This window comes from Sycon ciliatum, chromosome 7 (genome assembly GCF_964019385.1).
Source record: "Sycon ciliatum chromosome 7, ocSycCili1.1, whole genome shotgun sequence".
NCBI lineage: Eukaryota > Metazoa > Porifera > Calcarea > Leucosolenida > Sycettidae > Sycon > Sycon ciliatum.
The window spans coordinates 4,706,092-4,720,025 of record NC_088649.1 but is presented as its reverse complement, the minus strand read 5'-3'; the positions used below and the strand labels follow the sequence as shown (position 1 = coordinate 4,720,025).

The following is a 13,934-nucleotide window of genomic DNA, read 5'->3' as shown; positions in this document are numbered from 1 at the left end:
CAACGTTCACCGCGTGAAAATTTGAGTACCGTTGGATTTCGCGTAAACAGTAACATGCTAACCATGTTCATTGTAGTGGCTAGACAGTATACATGTAATGTATGTACCAAGAGTGTGAGAACATGCTGGAAACAAGGTACTAGTATTCGCCCAAAAACCAACTTCAGAAGGTGCCAAAAAGACATCCTCAACAATTCATACAAACACAGACGCGCACACACCATCAGCACCGCTTCATTGTCAGTGGTTCTTCTCCAGAGTTACTTTTCAATGGTCGTAGAAGGCAGATTTCCGCAAACACAACAATGAAGGACACATGAAGAAGAGATAGAGAGCGGGAAGCTGGTAGTTACTACAATGAACACTACAAAGTTGAGAGTATTGAACCAGCAAACAAAACACAAGACAAACACAGCAAGGCGACGAGGAGAACGAATTTCACAGGTAAACTCAAACACCACCAGAACACGGAGCAGAGAGCAGATGGCGTACGTACGTGGACAAACTAGTAGTGAGGAGGGCAGGCGGGCACATTGTCATACGGACACTGACACCCCACCACACACACCAAAACAAAAACAAACAAAAAAATCACAAAATCAGATGAAACTGCGCACATGGACGAGGAGCACGCCCGAATCAAAACAGTGCCAGCAGTCCAGTCGCAACAGGAGTGTACGAAATATGCTGAAATCAAAAAAGAAAGCTCTAAAAGCAAATAGCAAAGGACCGAAGACGCGCAGAAAAGCAGAGAAGAATCGACCGGGAAAAAACCCCGCGGACTATGGATCAATGATGGCTCACGCTACAGGTTCCGTGAAGGCGCGAGCAGACATGCATAAAATAAGAGATCAAACGATCTGAAATCTGTACAGGAAAAAAATACCGAGTCATGCTCACACTAACAACTAAGCAAACACGCACGCACGCACACACGCATGCATGCGCGCATAGACACCCCAACACCGTGCACCAGCGTCGTAAGCTACGCTGCGGGAGAGGTGGTGAAACGAATCACTCACCACCTACGTAGCTACGCACAGACGTGCCGAAGTGTACGGCGCGTTCTCTCCACAGCGGGCATCGTGCTTACTCACGCACATGCACACGTACACGCACCCACTCAGCCAGACTGGCAATAGCACTATTTGTGCAGTAGCAGCCACAGTAGCGGTAGTGATGATGATGCCGCAACAAACAAACCGGCCATTGCGCCGTCGCCTACTGCGCCGTGTAAAACTTGAGATGGCGATCGATGGAGGCGGAGACGAGGTACGACGCATTCTTGCCAAATGCAACGCCAGTGACTGGGCCACTGTGTTCTATAAGCACAAACACACACAGAGACACAATACATGTCATGTATGAGGACAGAATAGGCAACGGAGGGAAACATCCATCAAAAATAACAAAACAAAACAGTTGATGGTGAAAGCTGGGTTTCTCGCACAAGCCAGTGAGAGGCTTGGCATGGCCTTTGTTCAACCCATGCCAGCCAGCATAGCAAGCCGATGTTTCCATGTATATCCACCGAAGTACAAAGAAAGCTTGGCAAACTGCCTCCCCCCCCCCCCCCCCCCCGTTCTCTTTCTTATGTGTACCCAGCGAACTCTTGGCCTCATGGTCAAATTTGTGTTCAAAACCGGCCCTGGCCCAATGTTCTGTTCCGATCCAATTGTGCGTCGCTACACAGAGCGCGGACACTCGAGCTAAGCACTAGTGAAGACCAGCGGTGATCAGCTGCATTCCGCCATTTCTAGTCACAACATCCACAACTACAGTAGCAGAGGCAAGTGCAACCACATCCGGAGAGAGATAGATAGAGAGAGATAGAGAGAGAGAAAGAGAGATAGATAGATAGATAGATAGATAGATAGAGATAGATAGAGTGTGTGTACGTGTACGTGTGTGTGGGTGTTTGTGTGTGTGTGTGGGTGGGTGTTTGTGTACGTGCGTGTTTGTGATGGATAGATAGATAGATACTAGTAGATAGATAGATAGAGAGAGAGAGAGTGAGAGTGAGAAAGAAATAGAGAAGAGAGAGACCTTGAACCAAGCAAGAGCACAGGACACCATGTCCACTTACCATCAAACATAGCGAGTTGATTCCACGTCTTTTTACAGTGATATAATCTGCAACACGATAAACAACACGATAAACAACACGATAAACACACACACACACGCACGCACGCACACACACACACACACGCACACACACACACACACACACACACACACACACACACACACACACACAGTGATAAGAAAGTTAGACAAAGCGTGTACCAAACAAGCACAACCTGTAGGACAACGTGGGTGTTGCAACGCATTTCGTTTACATCTATAGAGCACCCATTTGGTACAGAATATGCGTCCGGATGATGACATCACAATAACATTGTGCACACCGTCTGCTGAAGAAGCCACTTTTACGGCCAGAAAACAATTCCGATATGAGCACACAAATAATTGAAGAGAGAATGCAAGAAAGAGAGAAAGCAATCCGATCCACAGCATCCACATCCACAGCATCCACACTGTCTACTACTTGAGCATATGAAGCTGTGAAGGGCTGAGACTGCAGCAGAGGAAATCATGTCCGGTCGCTCACTCACCTGATGTCAGTACCGCCGATAGCTAGGTAGTTACCACTCGAGTCGAACGATAGAGATTTCACCTACAGCAGCACAACCAACAACCATACCATTAACAGCAGCAAGGTGAACGGAGCAAGAACGGCAAGAGGAGAAAGAGCAGCAGCCGCAGCACCGACAGCAGAAATTCGCTTGTCACAGGAAACTTGGGAAACAATTTCAGCCATGTAACTAAGGCAAAGACAACAAATGCTTCTGTGAATCACAGCTGATTTTTGATACCTACTTGTGATATGGCACAGAGAGACATGCAAGCACCAACGAGGAAACTATATCCTGCAGAAACACCACCTCTTACCTCATATCTGCCCTCCAGCTGAATTGTTCTGAAGTTCTCCAGCTTACGCAAATCCCACAGCTTGACAGTCGAGTCGTCTGCAGCCGTCGCCAAGAAATAACTGCAGGCACACGCCAGAACAATAGAGAAACACTCAGACACGGACCGCGCGTCTGTTTGAGACCGGGCATCACTAGCATCAAGCCACTTCTTATTATACCATATTGCCTTGAATGTAAGTCGCATCTTTTTACACTTAACTTCAAGGGCACATAAGGGGGTGCGACATCCTACCTACGCGACTGTACAGAAACAATATGGCTCAATCCTGAAAAGGTGGGTGCGACTCATAATCGGGGAAATACGGTACACTCGAGACAACTACAGTTGCGCTCACTGAAATCCGACCCCAAAGTGCTGGCAACTGGCACCCTGGACCAGTTCCGATTACATCACAGTACTGATATACCGTAAAGTCTTGTATAAAAGCCGCGGCTTCTATGACTTTCTTGGTGAAATTTTGCAGGCTTCCATATGAGACAGGCTTCTATACAAGATAGGTATTTCTATGTATGTCAACACTAAAACCAGGCTTACGTGTGATTTGATGGGCCAAAAATTGCGGCTTCTATTCAAGTGCGGCTTTTATACAAGACTTTACGGTATGTGTACGTCGAGCCACATTCGTACCACTTCCAGGGCGCCAACTGTGCACTTCGGGTCGGATTTCACCGAGCACGACTTTACGGACATGCATGTAGACACGAGTCGATAACCCCCAGAGTGCGCAACTGGGATGGGGTGGTGGGACAGTGTAATCCGTGATGTATGGGGTTTTTTTCCGGGTGGGACTTGCGTCATTCCGTCGATGCGGTCCGCCACCAAAACACTTCCCCTACTCATGATGTCACACTATGACGTGCAACACGGATTTCGCCGTCCCAGATCTGATCAGTGAAGTTGCGCACGCTGGGGGATTATGAACTCTTGATGTAGACACTGTTGTTGTTGTTGTTGCAATAGTGCTCCGTGCACAGGGTATACAGCTGCTCTCACACACACTGCGGACAAAGAGGAACAAATTACTTATTGTAACTCGAGAGTTTCATGCCAGGCGGCGATCATCAGACAAACATGTTGTCCACAGTGTATGATTAGCCATGTACAAGATACGGCTCCGGTGGGACGGCCGCTGAACAAAAAAATTGACTGTACACGGAGCTATGTACAAGTTGAAGACCACAACCCTTGGTGGAACAGCCGCTGGATAAAGATTAGAAGGCACACGCGGACTGGCGCAGAAACGTCACACACTTGCAACAGCCTGTGTTCTGGACACAACACAGCTGGACCACCATCCGTCCACAAAGATCAGTAGGCTGTGTACTAGTACACACGGGGCTACCTCTGCGAAAGTGAAAGACATGCAGAGCTGGAGAATGCAGTCAGTAGGCGGCGGACTTACCCGTTCTCAGAGAAGGCAATGTCCGTGATGGGACCGGAGTGGCCGGGGAAGTTGGCCACGTTCGCCTTCTCCTTCAAGTCCCAGATCTTTACGACACTGCAGCAGGAACACACACAACCCATGCGGCACACACACAGGGCAGAAACAAATCAGCGCATGCAGAGTGATTCATGAGTGGCCCCCAACAGCACCAGCCCTACCCTAACCATTAGCCACAGCATCAGCAGAAGCAGCATTTTTATCAATCAATTTTGCTGTTCTGTTTTTTATTTCGATGCTCTCCCTGCATTCATATCATCATTAATTTTGTTTGTGCGTTCAGTAAAACACCTTTTTAGTAGCAGCAGTGGCAACAGCATCAGCAGCATGATCACCATCGCCTCACCTGTCCTTTGAGCCAGTACCGAACAGCAGACCGTCAGGGTGAAACTGCGCACAAGTCAGCTCTAGAAACAAGCAAAAAGCACACAATGAAAAACGAAAAATAGAATTGACGATTTCCCAAACCTCAATGCACTCATTACGGAGTTCTTTGTGGTGAGAATGGAACAGTTCATGGGATACATTTGAGGATAGACATCTTGGTATCATGCAAAAGGACTGGCCCAGGCAAGGTAGAACGCGAGGCAACTGATTGCACTGAGACACCAAGAGAGAGAGAGAGAGAGAGAGAGAGAGAGAGAGAGAGAGAGAGAGAGAGAGAGAGAGCGAGCGAGAGAGCGTGAGAGAGAGAGATGGATAGAGACGGAGAGTGTGCGTGTGTGTGTGAGAGAGAGAGAGAGAGAGCCCAAAAAATAGTACAACAGAACTCCCCTCAGCCCTCCGGGCCGGGCGCACACACTGCACCACAACCAGAGGTCCCAGAAGATATCAGCACGTTGAACAAACATCACCCACGCTTACTGACCACAGCATCACCGTAGCAATAGCAACAGCAGCAGTAGTAGCAACAGCAGCATTGGGTAAAGAATGTCACAACACTGAGTGCGCAAGGATGATCTCGTCATCGAGGAGAACATTGTTTGAGAGAAAGAGAGAGAGACGGCAGACAGAGAGAGAGAGACACACACACACACACACACACACCTACCATCGTTAATCGATGGATCAGTAACCTTTGCCAGGACACGACCGGTGGTAACATCACTGAACGCCCAGTGCTGATCCGTGGAGCAACTGAGCAAGTAGTCGCCAGTGGCTTGCAGCGAGAGACCAGTAACTGGACCATCGTGAGCCTGCACACGGTAGCAGCAGCAACAGCAGTCAACAATGGTCATAAGTCCAGTGCGCATTGCCAAATATGGAAGGTATGAGCAATGCACTGTTAAAACACCCCACACACCCATGCCCAGGTGTGGCTGTGTGGGGTGTTATGTGAGTACACTGGGATCAGCAATGCACTGTTAAACACCCCACACGACCATGCTCAGGTGTCTGTGTGCGGGGTGTTGGCGGTGCAAATTTTGTCATTACGCAATGGGCGTATTGCAAAACACGCACCTACATACATGAACAACAGGGCAAGATAGGAACGAAACTCTGCAAGCATTCATCGGCCAACGACTGATGTGATCCGGACATACGTAGCGTGACAGGATCCCAGGTCAACTGCCAACCCATGACTACTAACAGGGCATAAGCACAGCATGACGTTTTGCACGTACCTTGATCACATGTTGACAATGGCTGTTCGCTACAGTCCACATGCGAATTGTGGCATCGGGAGAGGCGCTAAATACTACATTCTGCAGGGTGGGGAAAACGAGAAAAAGCATAAAAGTACGAAATGAAATCAAGGAGGATTGCAAAAACTGGCCCATGTGCATTAGAGAGAGAGTGAGTGAGTGAGAGTGAGAAAGAGAGAGAGAGAGAGAAAGAGAGAGGCCAAACAGAGGGATAGGTCAGATGGATAGACATTCGGAAAGCAATATAAGAGGATGCGACCAAACACTGAGTAGAACACTGTAATACTGTAATTCCACAAATGTTAGGTGTACTTCCGGTTTCATACCTAAAATTTCAATACACCGAACAAACACTAACACACATAATCCAAGAGGGAACTGCTTCTCTGTACCTGAAATTTCTGTTCACCTAACCTGGCCTTTTGCCCTCGTACCGAAAATATTGAGCACCTAAAATTTCTGAAATTAGAGTACTTGAATACGCTACGTATTGAGAGGCATCTTGGTGCAACGTCAAAACATGATGAAGACGCACCATTTCCACTATAAACTGCCCATTGCTCTACGCTCTTCTTCAACAATGATCTTTTTTGATAGCTACTTCCTCCGTTAACAAAAACTTCGTGATGGAATTTTGAGGGCCTGATTTGGGCACAAACTGCCGGGAAATGAGTCACAGTCACTTTCTTGGCCTTCCCTGGCATGCCATGACAGAGGTACGATGCAAGGAAAGCGGCCTTTCACAACAAGCCGAGCGGAATCGATGGTTGCGCTGTGGAAACATAGGTGATGACAGCCATGGCGAGCGAAACTGAAATGCCACTTATCCGAGGGGATATTGCGTTGCTTGGCCCCTCTACCACTTTAGCACTGAGTACGTTGGAGATTGATAGAGAGCGATAACACGGAGCAGCGAGCCCACACAATGAGCGAGTGAACAAGGAGCTGCTCCAATCGCACGGCTCAATGAAAATAATTCTGAACTGAAGTAACACGTCGTTAGTTCTTGTTCAACCTGGGCAAAGCCCAGATTCGAATGCTGATGACCATGCATTCTTTCAAAAGTCTGCAGTCAGATGCGAGTCTCGTGGCTAAAGAAAGTCGACTGGACTTGCTAGCCGCTGCCGTTCAGTGCTGGTATCCATTAGAGAAAATGGAATCAGTTTAGCTGTGCCTTTACTCCTCGTTTCGCGGAGTTCTGGAGAGCGAAGATGAAACCAGGGAGTCGTAAAACATTTTTCACGACTCCCTGGTGGAAACGAGTAATCGCCATCGCGGCGGATCACGCAGATTGAAAGCAAACTTACTTGAACGGCGGCGACATCAAGCGGATTGTGATCAAAGAAGCCGAGGCAAGGCTGAAACGAGCTGAACAACGACTCGAGAGAGATGACGACTCGCGGACAGCAGATGACGACTCGCGTGCAGCAGATGACGACAGCGACGCAGGTCAAAAATGAATCGAGCGAAAGCGACGCAAACTGAACTCTCTGCTCATTCCGCCAACAGTTTCTCTTGTAAAAGCGCTGTACATAGGCTGAATCACCGTCGTCCAGTAATTTGCAGTCGATACAAACTGTTCTTGACCGGTTCTAAGCGTTTTCATATCCATCAAAATCCATCGCGAAGTTTTTGTTAACGGAGGAAGTATGACTATGATTTAGAACACAAATGAACAGTACACACCTTATCTGTATGATAGACGACGCTCGTGACCTTCTTGGTGTGACCCTTGAGCGTGCACACTATCTGCTCGGTGTCGCGCTCAAACACAACGACGTTCTTGTCGGCGCCACCGGTGGCGATGCGGCCCATGCGCTCGTTGACACTGAGGCTGAGAATGCCAGGAACACTGGCGCTGTGCAGACCCTGCACGCGAGCACACACACAGAAAAGCCAATACCTAGGTTCACATACATAGCAAATAATTAATATAGCACTGGTAGGGAACATATGAAGGGCTCCAATTCAAAACGAGATAAATCCATTTTGTGGAAATTTCAGGAAGTGCATTTTTGATTTGTTCTTTTTCGGTCTGCACTGCAGCATCAATGACTTTGATCGCGTTTTGCAGAAGAACACAAACTTCAGGCATCATTTTGACTGGGATGTATCGCGTTTTGCCCCGTGAAAACGAATTCTTTCGTGACAAATAAACGCTAAAGCTCCGGTTTGGTCTTTATCGCGTTTTGAATTGGAGCCCTTCATATGCAAGTTGCCTCTGATGATTACATTGTGCAAGAAGTTGCGACATACTCTGTAAACGTCCGTTATGTCTTTTGTGTGTAATAGTGCTCCACATTATTGTGTGGGGCCCTCTCCTCTGGCGAAAGGGAACCTCTTTGTAGCATTGAAAGTGCACAAATGGAATGGAAAGTGGCGAGAAAGAGCCAGAAAGAGGTGGTAACTTTGCAGATGCATGGATGAAAGGTGTACATGATGTAACACATCCATGCACGATCATGGTTATCAAAATGGAAAGACATAGTGCCAATGACAAGATGGGAGAAGGAGGTTTGACGTGATGTGGCTGCTTGGCATATCCAGCTACAATGTAGATCCCCGGTGAGCAACAGACATCAATTCGCAGTATTATTAGCCCTTTTATCCTCTTACAGTACAATGCACATAGGTGACTACCCTTTCGGCATAGGAAGACAACACGACAAAGAAATTAAAAGCAGGGACAGAGAGAGAGAGAGAGAGAGAGAGAGAGAGAGAGAGAGAGAGAGAGAGAGAGAGAGAGAGAGAGAGAGAGAGAGAGAGAGAGAGAGAGAGAGAGAGATAAATAGATAGACAGAGAAGGTGAAAGAGACTAACCGGATGAGTGGACGTTTGCTTGTACGCAGAGAGCTCTTCAATAGACGCCAGGCCTTCCGGAGGTTTCTTACCGCGCTGTAACAGCAAGGACACAGGCAATACACATTCCGGGATGGAGAGAACACATTGACAACAAAAAGAGCAATAACAGTAGCAGCATGCAAAACTGGTGCCAGCAACAACTTAGGGTACACCTACCAGAGACTCACAACTACTTTAGTATCACGACTTGCAGGTCACTGAAACACACAGAGAAGCTACGCAAAACCGGCAGGCACTCACCTTCTTGCGTTCTGCTGTGAGTTTGGCCGCTGTTTCTTGCAGCTACGACACAAACAACGAAAGAACACCAAAGCGAATAAAGAAGACGAACAGGGCAGTGCACCTCGCAGTGCACCAAACACAAGTATTGGAGCACTTGACGATCCATCGATTGGCCACTGGACTGCCGAGAGCACACTCCAGTATGCAATTCTCACATTTTTTCTTTCTTTTTCTCAGGACGATTCTCTTGTACGGGCAAAATAAAAACACAAGTGCAACGTCAACGTCAACAGAGAGAAAATGAGAAAATTCTCACATTGAATACGGATGCCCGGGAGAAGCTATCAGGGACACTCAATCATCACAAGAAAACATCCGTCTGCCAGACCACCCGTCCAAAATCTCGCACAAATTATCTTGGGTGCAAAACGGCAGCTGATCAAGCATACGCGGCCCTTGAAAGCATAGGGCGCAACCAGATCAAGCCTTGAAAGCCAAGGGCATAGACACAAACGAACAGGACACATTCGGAACACTCACTCTCTCGATAATCTCCTCTGTCATCTCAGTAGGTCCCTGGGTGAGAACAAGAGCAACAAAAGAAAGAGACTGGTGTTCAGGGATGGAAACAATCCAGCTGAGAAATACATATGTATAGTATTCATAAGCAAATTGCAGAACGGTGCAAGAGAAGCTATGAGATTGTGTAAATGCGTGCAAAGTAGAAAGAAAGCTGGTGGGATACCACACCGTGCAACGTTTGCTCAATGCCGGTAGTCAGATAGACAGAACCCCCACCCACCCACTCACTCACGTACACACACACACACACACACAACGGCACACACACACACTCCGACCTGCCCCCCCCCCCCCCCCCCCACACGCAAAACTCGGACTCACCGTCAATCCATCGTCCATTGCTTCGTCAGCCTACAGGCAGAAAAAGGAATAGCAAGAAGAAATTACAAACATGTTGTACCTTCACACAACCAAGGTACACATAAGGTTGATATTTTGCCGATGGTGCATAGAATCTCTGCTGTGATTGGGATCGGGATAACCAAATTAGAACGAGGATAATTCACGTGTTCGGATTGCTGAGATTCAAATGGGCAAAGTGTTCGGATAACTGCGAGTTTGGACAACTGAGGTGCAGAAAATCCAGGTGTTTGGACACCTGGAGGTAGAACAACCAAGGTGAAGTTCAAGTTTGTACAACTGATGTGTAGAGAATTGAGGTGTTCGAATAACAAAGGCTCAAACGAGCAGCGATGCTGTGCAAGGTCTTACCATCATTACGTCCGCTGGCGCAGCAGCAACAGCAGTTGCGGCTTGAGGTGCTGCCTGAATGTAGCCAGCTTGCGATTTCAAGGTAGCCAATGCTGCAGAGTGAGAGAAAGAAAGAAAGAGAGAGAGAGAGAGAGAGAGAGAGAGAGAGAGAGAGAGAGAGAGAGAGAGAGAGAGAGAGAGAGAGAGAGAGAGAGAGAGAGAGAGGAGAGAACATTTTTGAGCAAAAAAGGCCAGTGAAAATCAAGTAGCTAACACGGAGAAAGTACAGAAGTACAAAAGTACTTATACTTTGAGCTAGTTATAATTATTTCACGAAGATGATGACGACTACAACCCAAACCACCGCCATTTATATTACGAACACAGCAACAGCAGTAGCATCCACACTGCGTACACGTACGTGACTGACGACTGCAGCAAAACCATGCTAGCAGACACAGACAGCCATAGATTTGCGAACACAGGTCGACACAAGAAGAGCAGTTCCAGCTTACCTTCACGGGCAGCAGTGACTTCCTTGGTGAGTCGTGCAATAACACGGCATGCGGTGTCATGCTGATAAAGAGCATGGGACAACTCTGTGGTACAGACCCACCCACACATATATACATGCGCGCACAGCAGAAATATATAGAAAAGCGTTAGACAAAGTGTCTGGAGTCCTTGCTGCAAATAGTGCTCAACACCTCGAAATGGGCAGAGCGTACTACACAAAGGCAGAACAACAGAGGCCAAAAGTCTTCTCGTAACTCGGAGTTCCGTGTTCATAAACACTCAGACGATTCTCTTTGTGTAGAAAAGCGTTACACGTTTACCACGATAGAGAGGGGAGCACTCGGAGAAATTGGTTCATACACCGATGGGCACAAATATATGCTCACACACAGGCGCACAACTTACACAGCAACATCCATGCGCTGCACTGCTGCTTCCAACATGTAACGGGCGAACAGGTAGACTATGAAATCACGGAAGGCGTGATTAGCAAGTACAGTACTGGTGTGCGCTGAAGAACTGGGGGGGGGGGGTGTCAGCATCGTAGCCTACGCATTTCTCATTTTCATGCACAGCAGTCTATGCGCAGCGGAATCACCGCATATATAACGGTATGCTGCACCTGGTGAAATTCTAGCTTTTCGGTCCTTCGGCACTCAACAGTACATGTGCAATGACATTGTATTGATCATGCACCAAACAGTACTGACCTTGCCGTGCTGTCTGCAGCTGCTGGCGAAGAGTAAAACTGTGCAGCATCTCGGCGTCCTGCGAGCGTGACCGATAAGACACACACACAAACACACACACCAAGTTGTGACAGTTGTGCCTTCTACGGGGATAAACTAAAGGAAGTGGCGGCATCCGGAGTGGTCGAGAAAGTAGATATTCAAATTACGGTATACACAGAATCAGACTTACCTACTCAAAAACATTGCGACAAAATCACTACAGACTCCCAGACACTGTACGCAACATCGGCCACGCCATGATGATAAACAATGTAAAGCTAATGGGATTTCCGCCCGACTGAATTAGACGCATGTCACCACAGTCACACCAAAATAGGTACTCAACAGGGACTATGCAATGGTGCGGTGTTCAATGTGCATGCACCATAGACCGATGTCATCATTACATCACTTATCCAGCCAAGATTAAGGTCAAAGGAGTCACATTACAGTACAGATGATGACTACAGAGTCTACCTACCCACTCATCCTGTAGCAGTTTGAGAATGGCCGGAATGCTCGTTGCTGACGGTGGTCGAGGACGGGTAACCGGACTCGCTGCGCACGGAAAAGACGTAAGAAGGAGGGCCAGCAAACATCATATTTTGTCTGATATAAGTCGACCCCCAACGTTTGGGGCCTCAAGTCACTGGTTCGAGATCAATAGTGATTGAGCTCAGGTTGTAAGTCGACTATCCCCCCTCTTTAACTTCGGGTTTGACTTTTTGGTCCCAAAAGGTCGACTTCTAATAGGAAAATACGATACCTATGCAATGTAAACGGGACACGTGTCAATCGCAAGCTTCCCAAAAACAACTACAAAGGGCGATATGGCATATACAACACTGTGACCGGATGGTGGCTGGCTTCAGTTGGGTCACGCACCCGCTTGACAGATGCTGGTCTAGTTATAGTGGATAGCAAAATTCCCAGTGTGGCTGAACAGAGCTCCGCCCCCACCACCACCACCAAGCCGGTAGGGGGGCAGGACCATGCACTAAGCAGCCATAGGCCAATGCACACATGCTCTCATTGTGTCATTGCCACTGCTCGCTTCATAAGTTGTATTGTTGTGGACATTGAAATCCGTTGAGAAGTCTAGCGGCCACGGGGCGCTGGCCTTGCAGCCGCAAGCACTGCTGGTCCATTTTTACAGAGTATGTGCGTGAACTACAGTGCGTGTACGCGATGAAAGTAGTAAGGGTGCCAGCCCTGGTCATCCCATCGGATTTCAATGCCCACGACAGTACATGTGCTATGTGTTATGTATTGCACACAACACCATCAGAAGCAGACCACTAATATAATAATACGGTGACTTGAAGGAAGTGGATCCCTCAAGGTCGAAACAAGGCTAGTGGGAACATCATTCACATCCTAATAAGAAGGGATCAGATCCCTTTTGCTTCTCCCAAATATCACAGCAACGCCGGACAGATCCATAACAATAAATTCGTGTGCACAAATTATTCTGAAAAAGGTCTGATGTAGATCAAATTGCGGACAGCCGGGCATACCGGAACAATCCCGGACAGTGGAAGAAACGCATGCACGCCAATAGTCTACAGTGGCGACGAGACTGTTCTCCTTCTCATCGGGCTAGAACAATAGCATTTTTTCTCTCCCAACTTGAAATTTCATTGCAAAATTGAAAAAATATATACCTGTAATATTATTCAATTTCGTGACTCACTTTTGATATCAATGAGCTGCTCCAAGGTCAATGGCTGGCTATTGACGGGATCGTTTCCCGTCTCACCGACATACTTCTCGATCAGACGTCGCTCAAAAACACAACCAGAGACCGGCGAGAGGACAGGATGCTCTGGCACAACGTTCGAGACTATTGCATGCACGCACGCACGCAACACAAGCCCAAAATAAAATTCTCAAAACATGAACACCTCCGGCAAGACAGTTCTCCGACTCCAACGAAGAAGGTGCTTCCTTACGAGAGCAGTACAGCTCCATTGCGTTGTATCCAACAAACTGCAGCCGTGAAATGGACGTTCCTGCCTCTAGAAGGCCAGCATCATTAAATAAAAAAACAATCAATCAAACTGTTTCCCGAGTTCTCAACAAGAACTTCGCAAAACTCCAAGTGCAACAAGGAGCTTTGCCACCTCGCGATAAGCGCGGTGAACCTTAGCTGGTTACCCCGTGAATTCTGAATTTTTCTAGCACGTGTTTCATAGCTTTAGCGATTTTACTACGATTCCATGGTTGCTAAACCGTTTACATTCCATT

At 47.6% G+C, this 13,934-nt stretch overlaps 1 protein-coding gene across 1 annotated transcript; it reads right to left on the bottom strand.

Moving 5' to 3' along the window:
* Positions 1-237: 237 nt before the first annotated feature.
* On the bottom strand, positions 238-13,794 carry LOC135820804 (pre-mRNA-processing factor 19-like). The gene is made up of 19 exons (XM_065333849.1): positions 13,640-13,794; positions 13,381-13,530; positions 12,169-12,245; positions 11,667-11,724; positions 10,956-11,039; positions 10,462-10,553; positions 10,072-10,101; positions 9,709-9,744; positions 9,187-9,228; positions 8,905-8,979; positions 7,771-7,953; positions 6,064-6,144; positions 5,490-5,634; positions 4,785-4,845; positions 4,400-4,495; positions 2,956-3,055; positions 2,619-2,680; positions 2,087-2,133; positions 238-1,322 (listed from the first exon to the last, which is right to left on the bottom strand). Exons 1-19 carry the CDS (start codon positions 13,656-13,658, stop codon positions 1,222-1,224), a joined length of 1,539 nt encoding a protein of 512 aa, XP_065189921.1. The 5' UTR covers positions 13,659-13,794; the 3' UTR covers positions 238-1,221.
* Between the last annotated feature and the right edge of the window lie 140 nt (positions 13,795-13,934).

Bases quoted from the DNA above. Each gene is read 5' to 3' on its own strand.
- LOC135820804 (XM_065333849.1), bottom strand. The intron at 5,635-6,063 runs GTACGTGCAAAA...TACCGTGTGCAG, and splicing joins ATTGTCAACATGTGATCAAG to GCTCACGATGGTCCAGTTAC. The intron at 4,496-4,784 runs GTGAGGCGATGG...TTCCTGCTGCAG, and splicing joins GGTACTGGCTCAAAGGACAG to TGTCGTAAAGATCTGGGACT.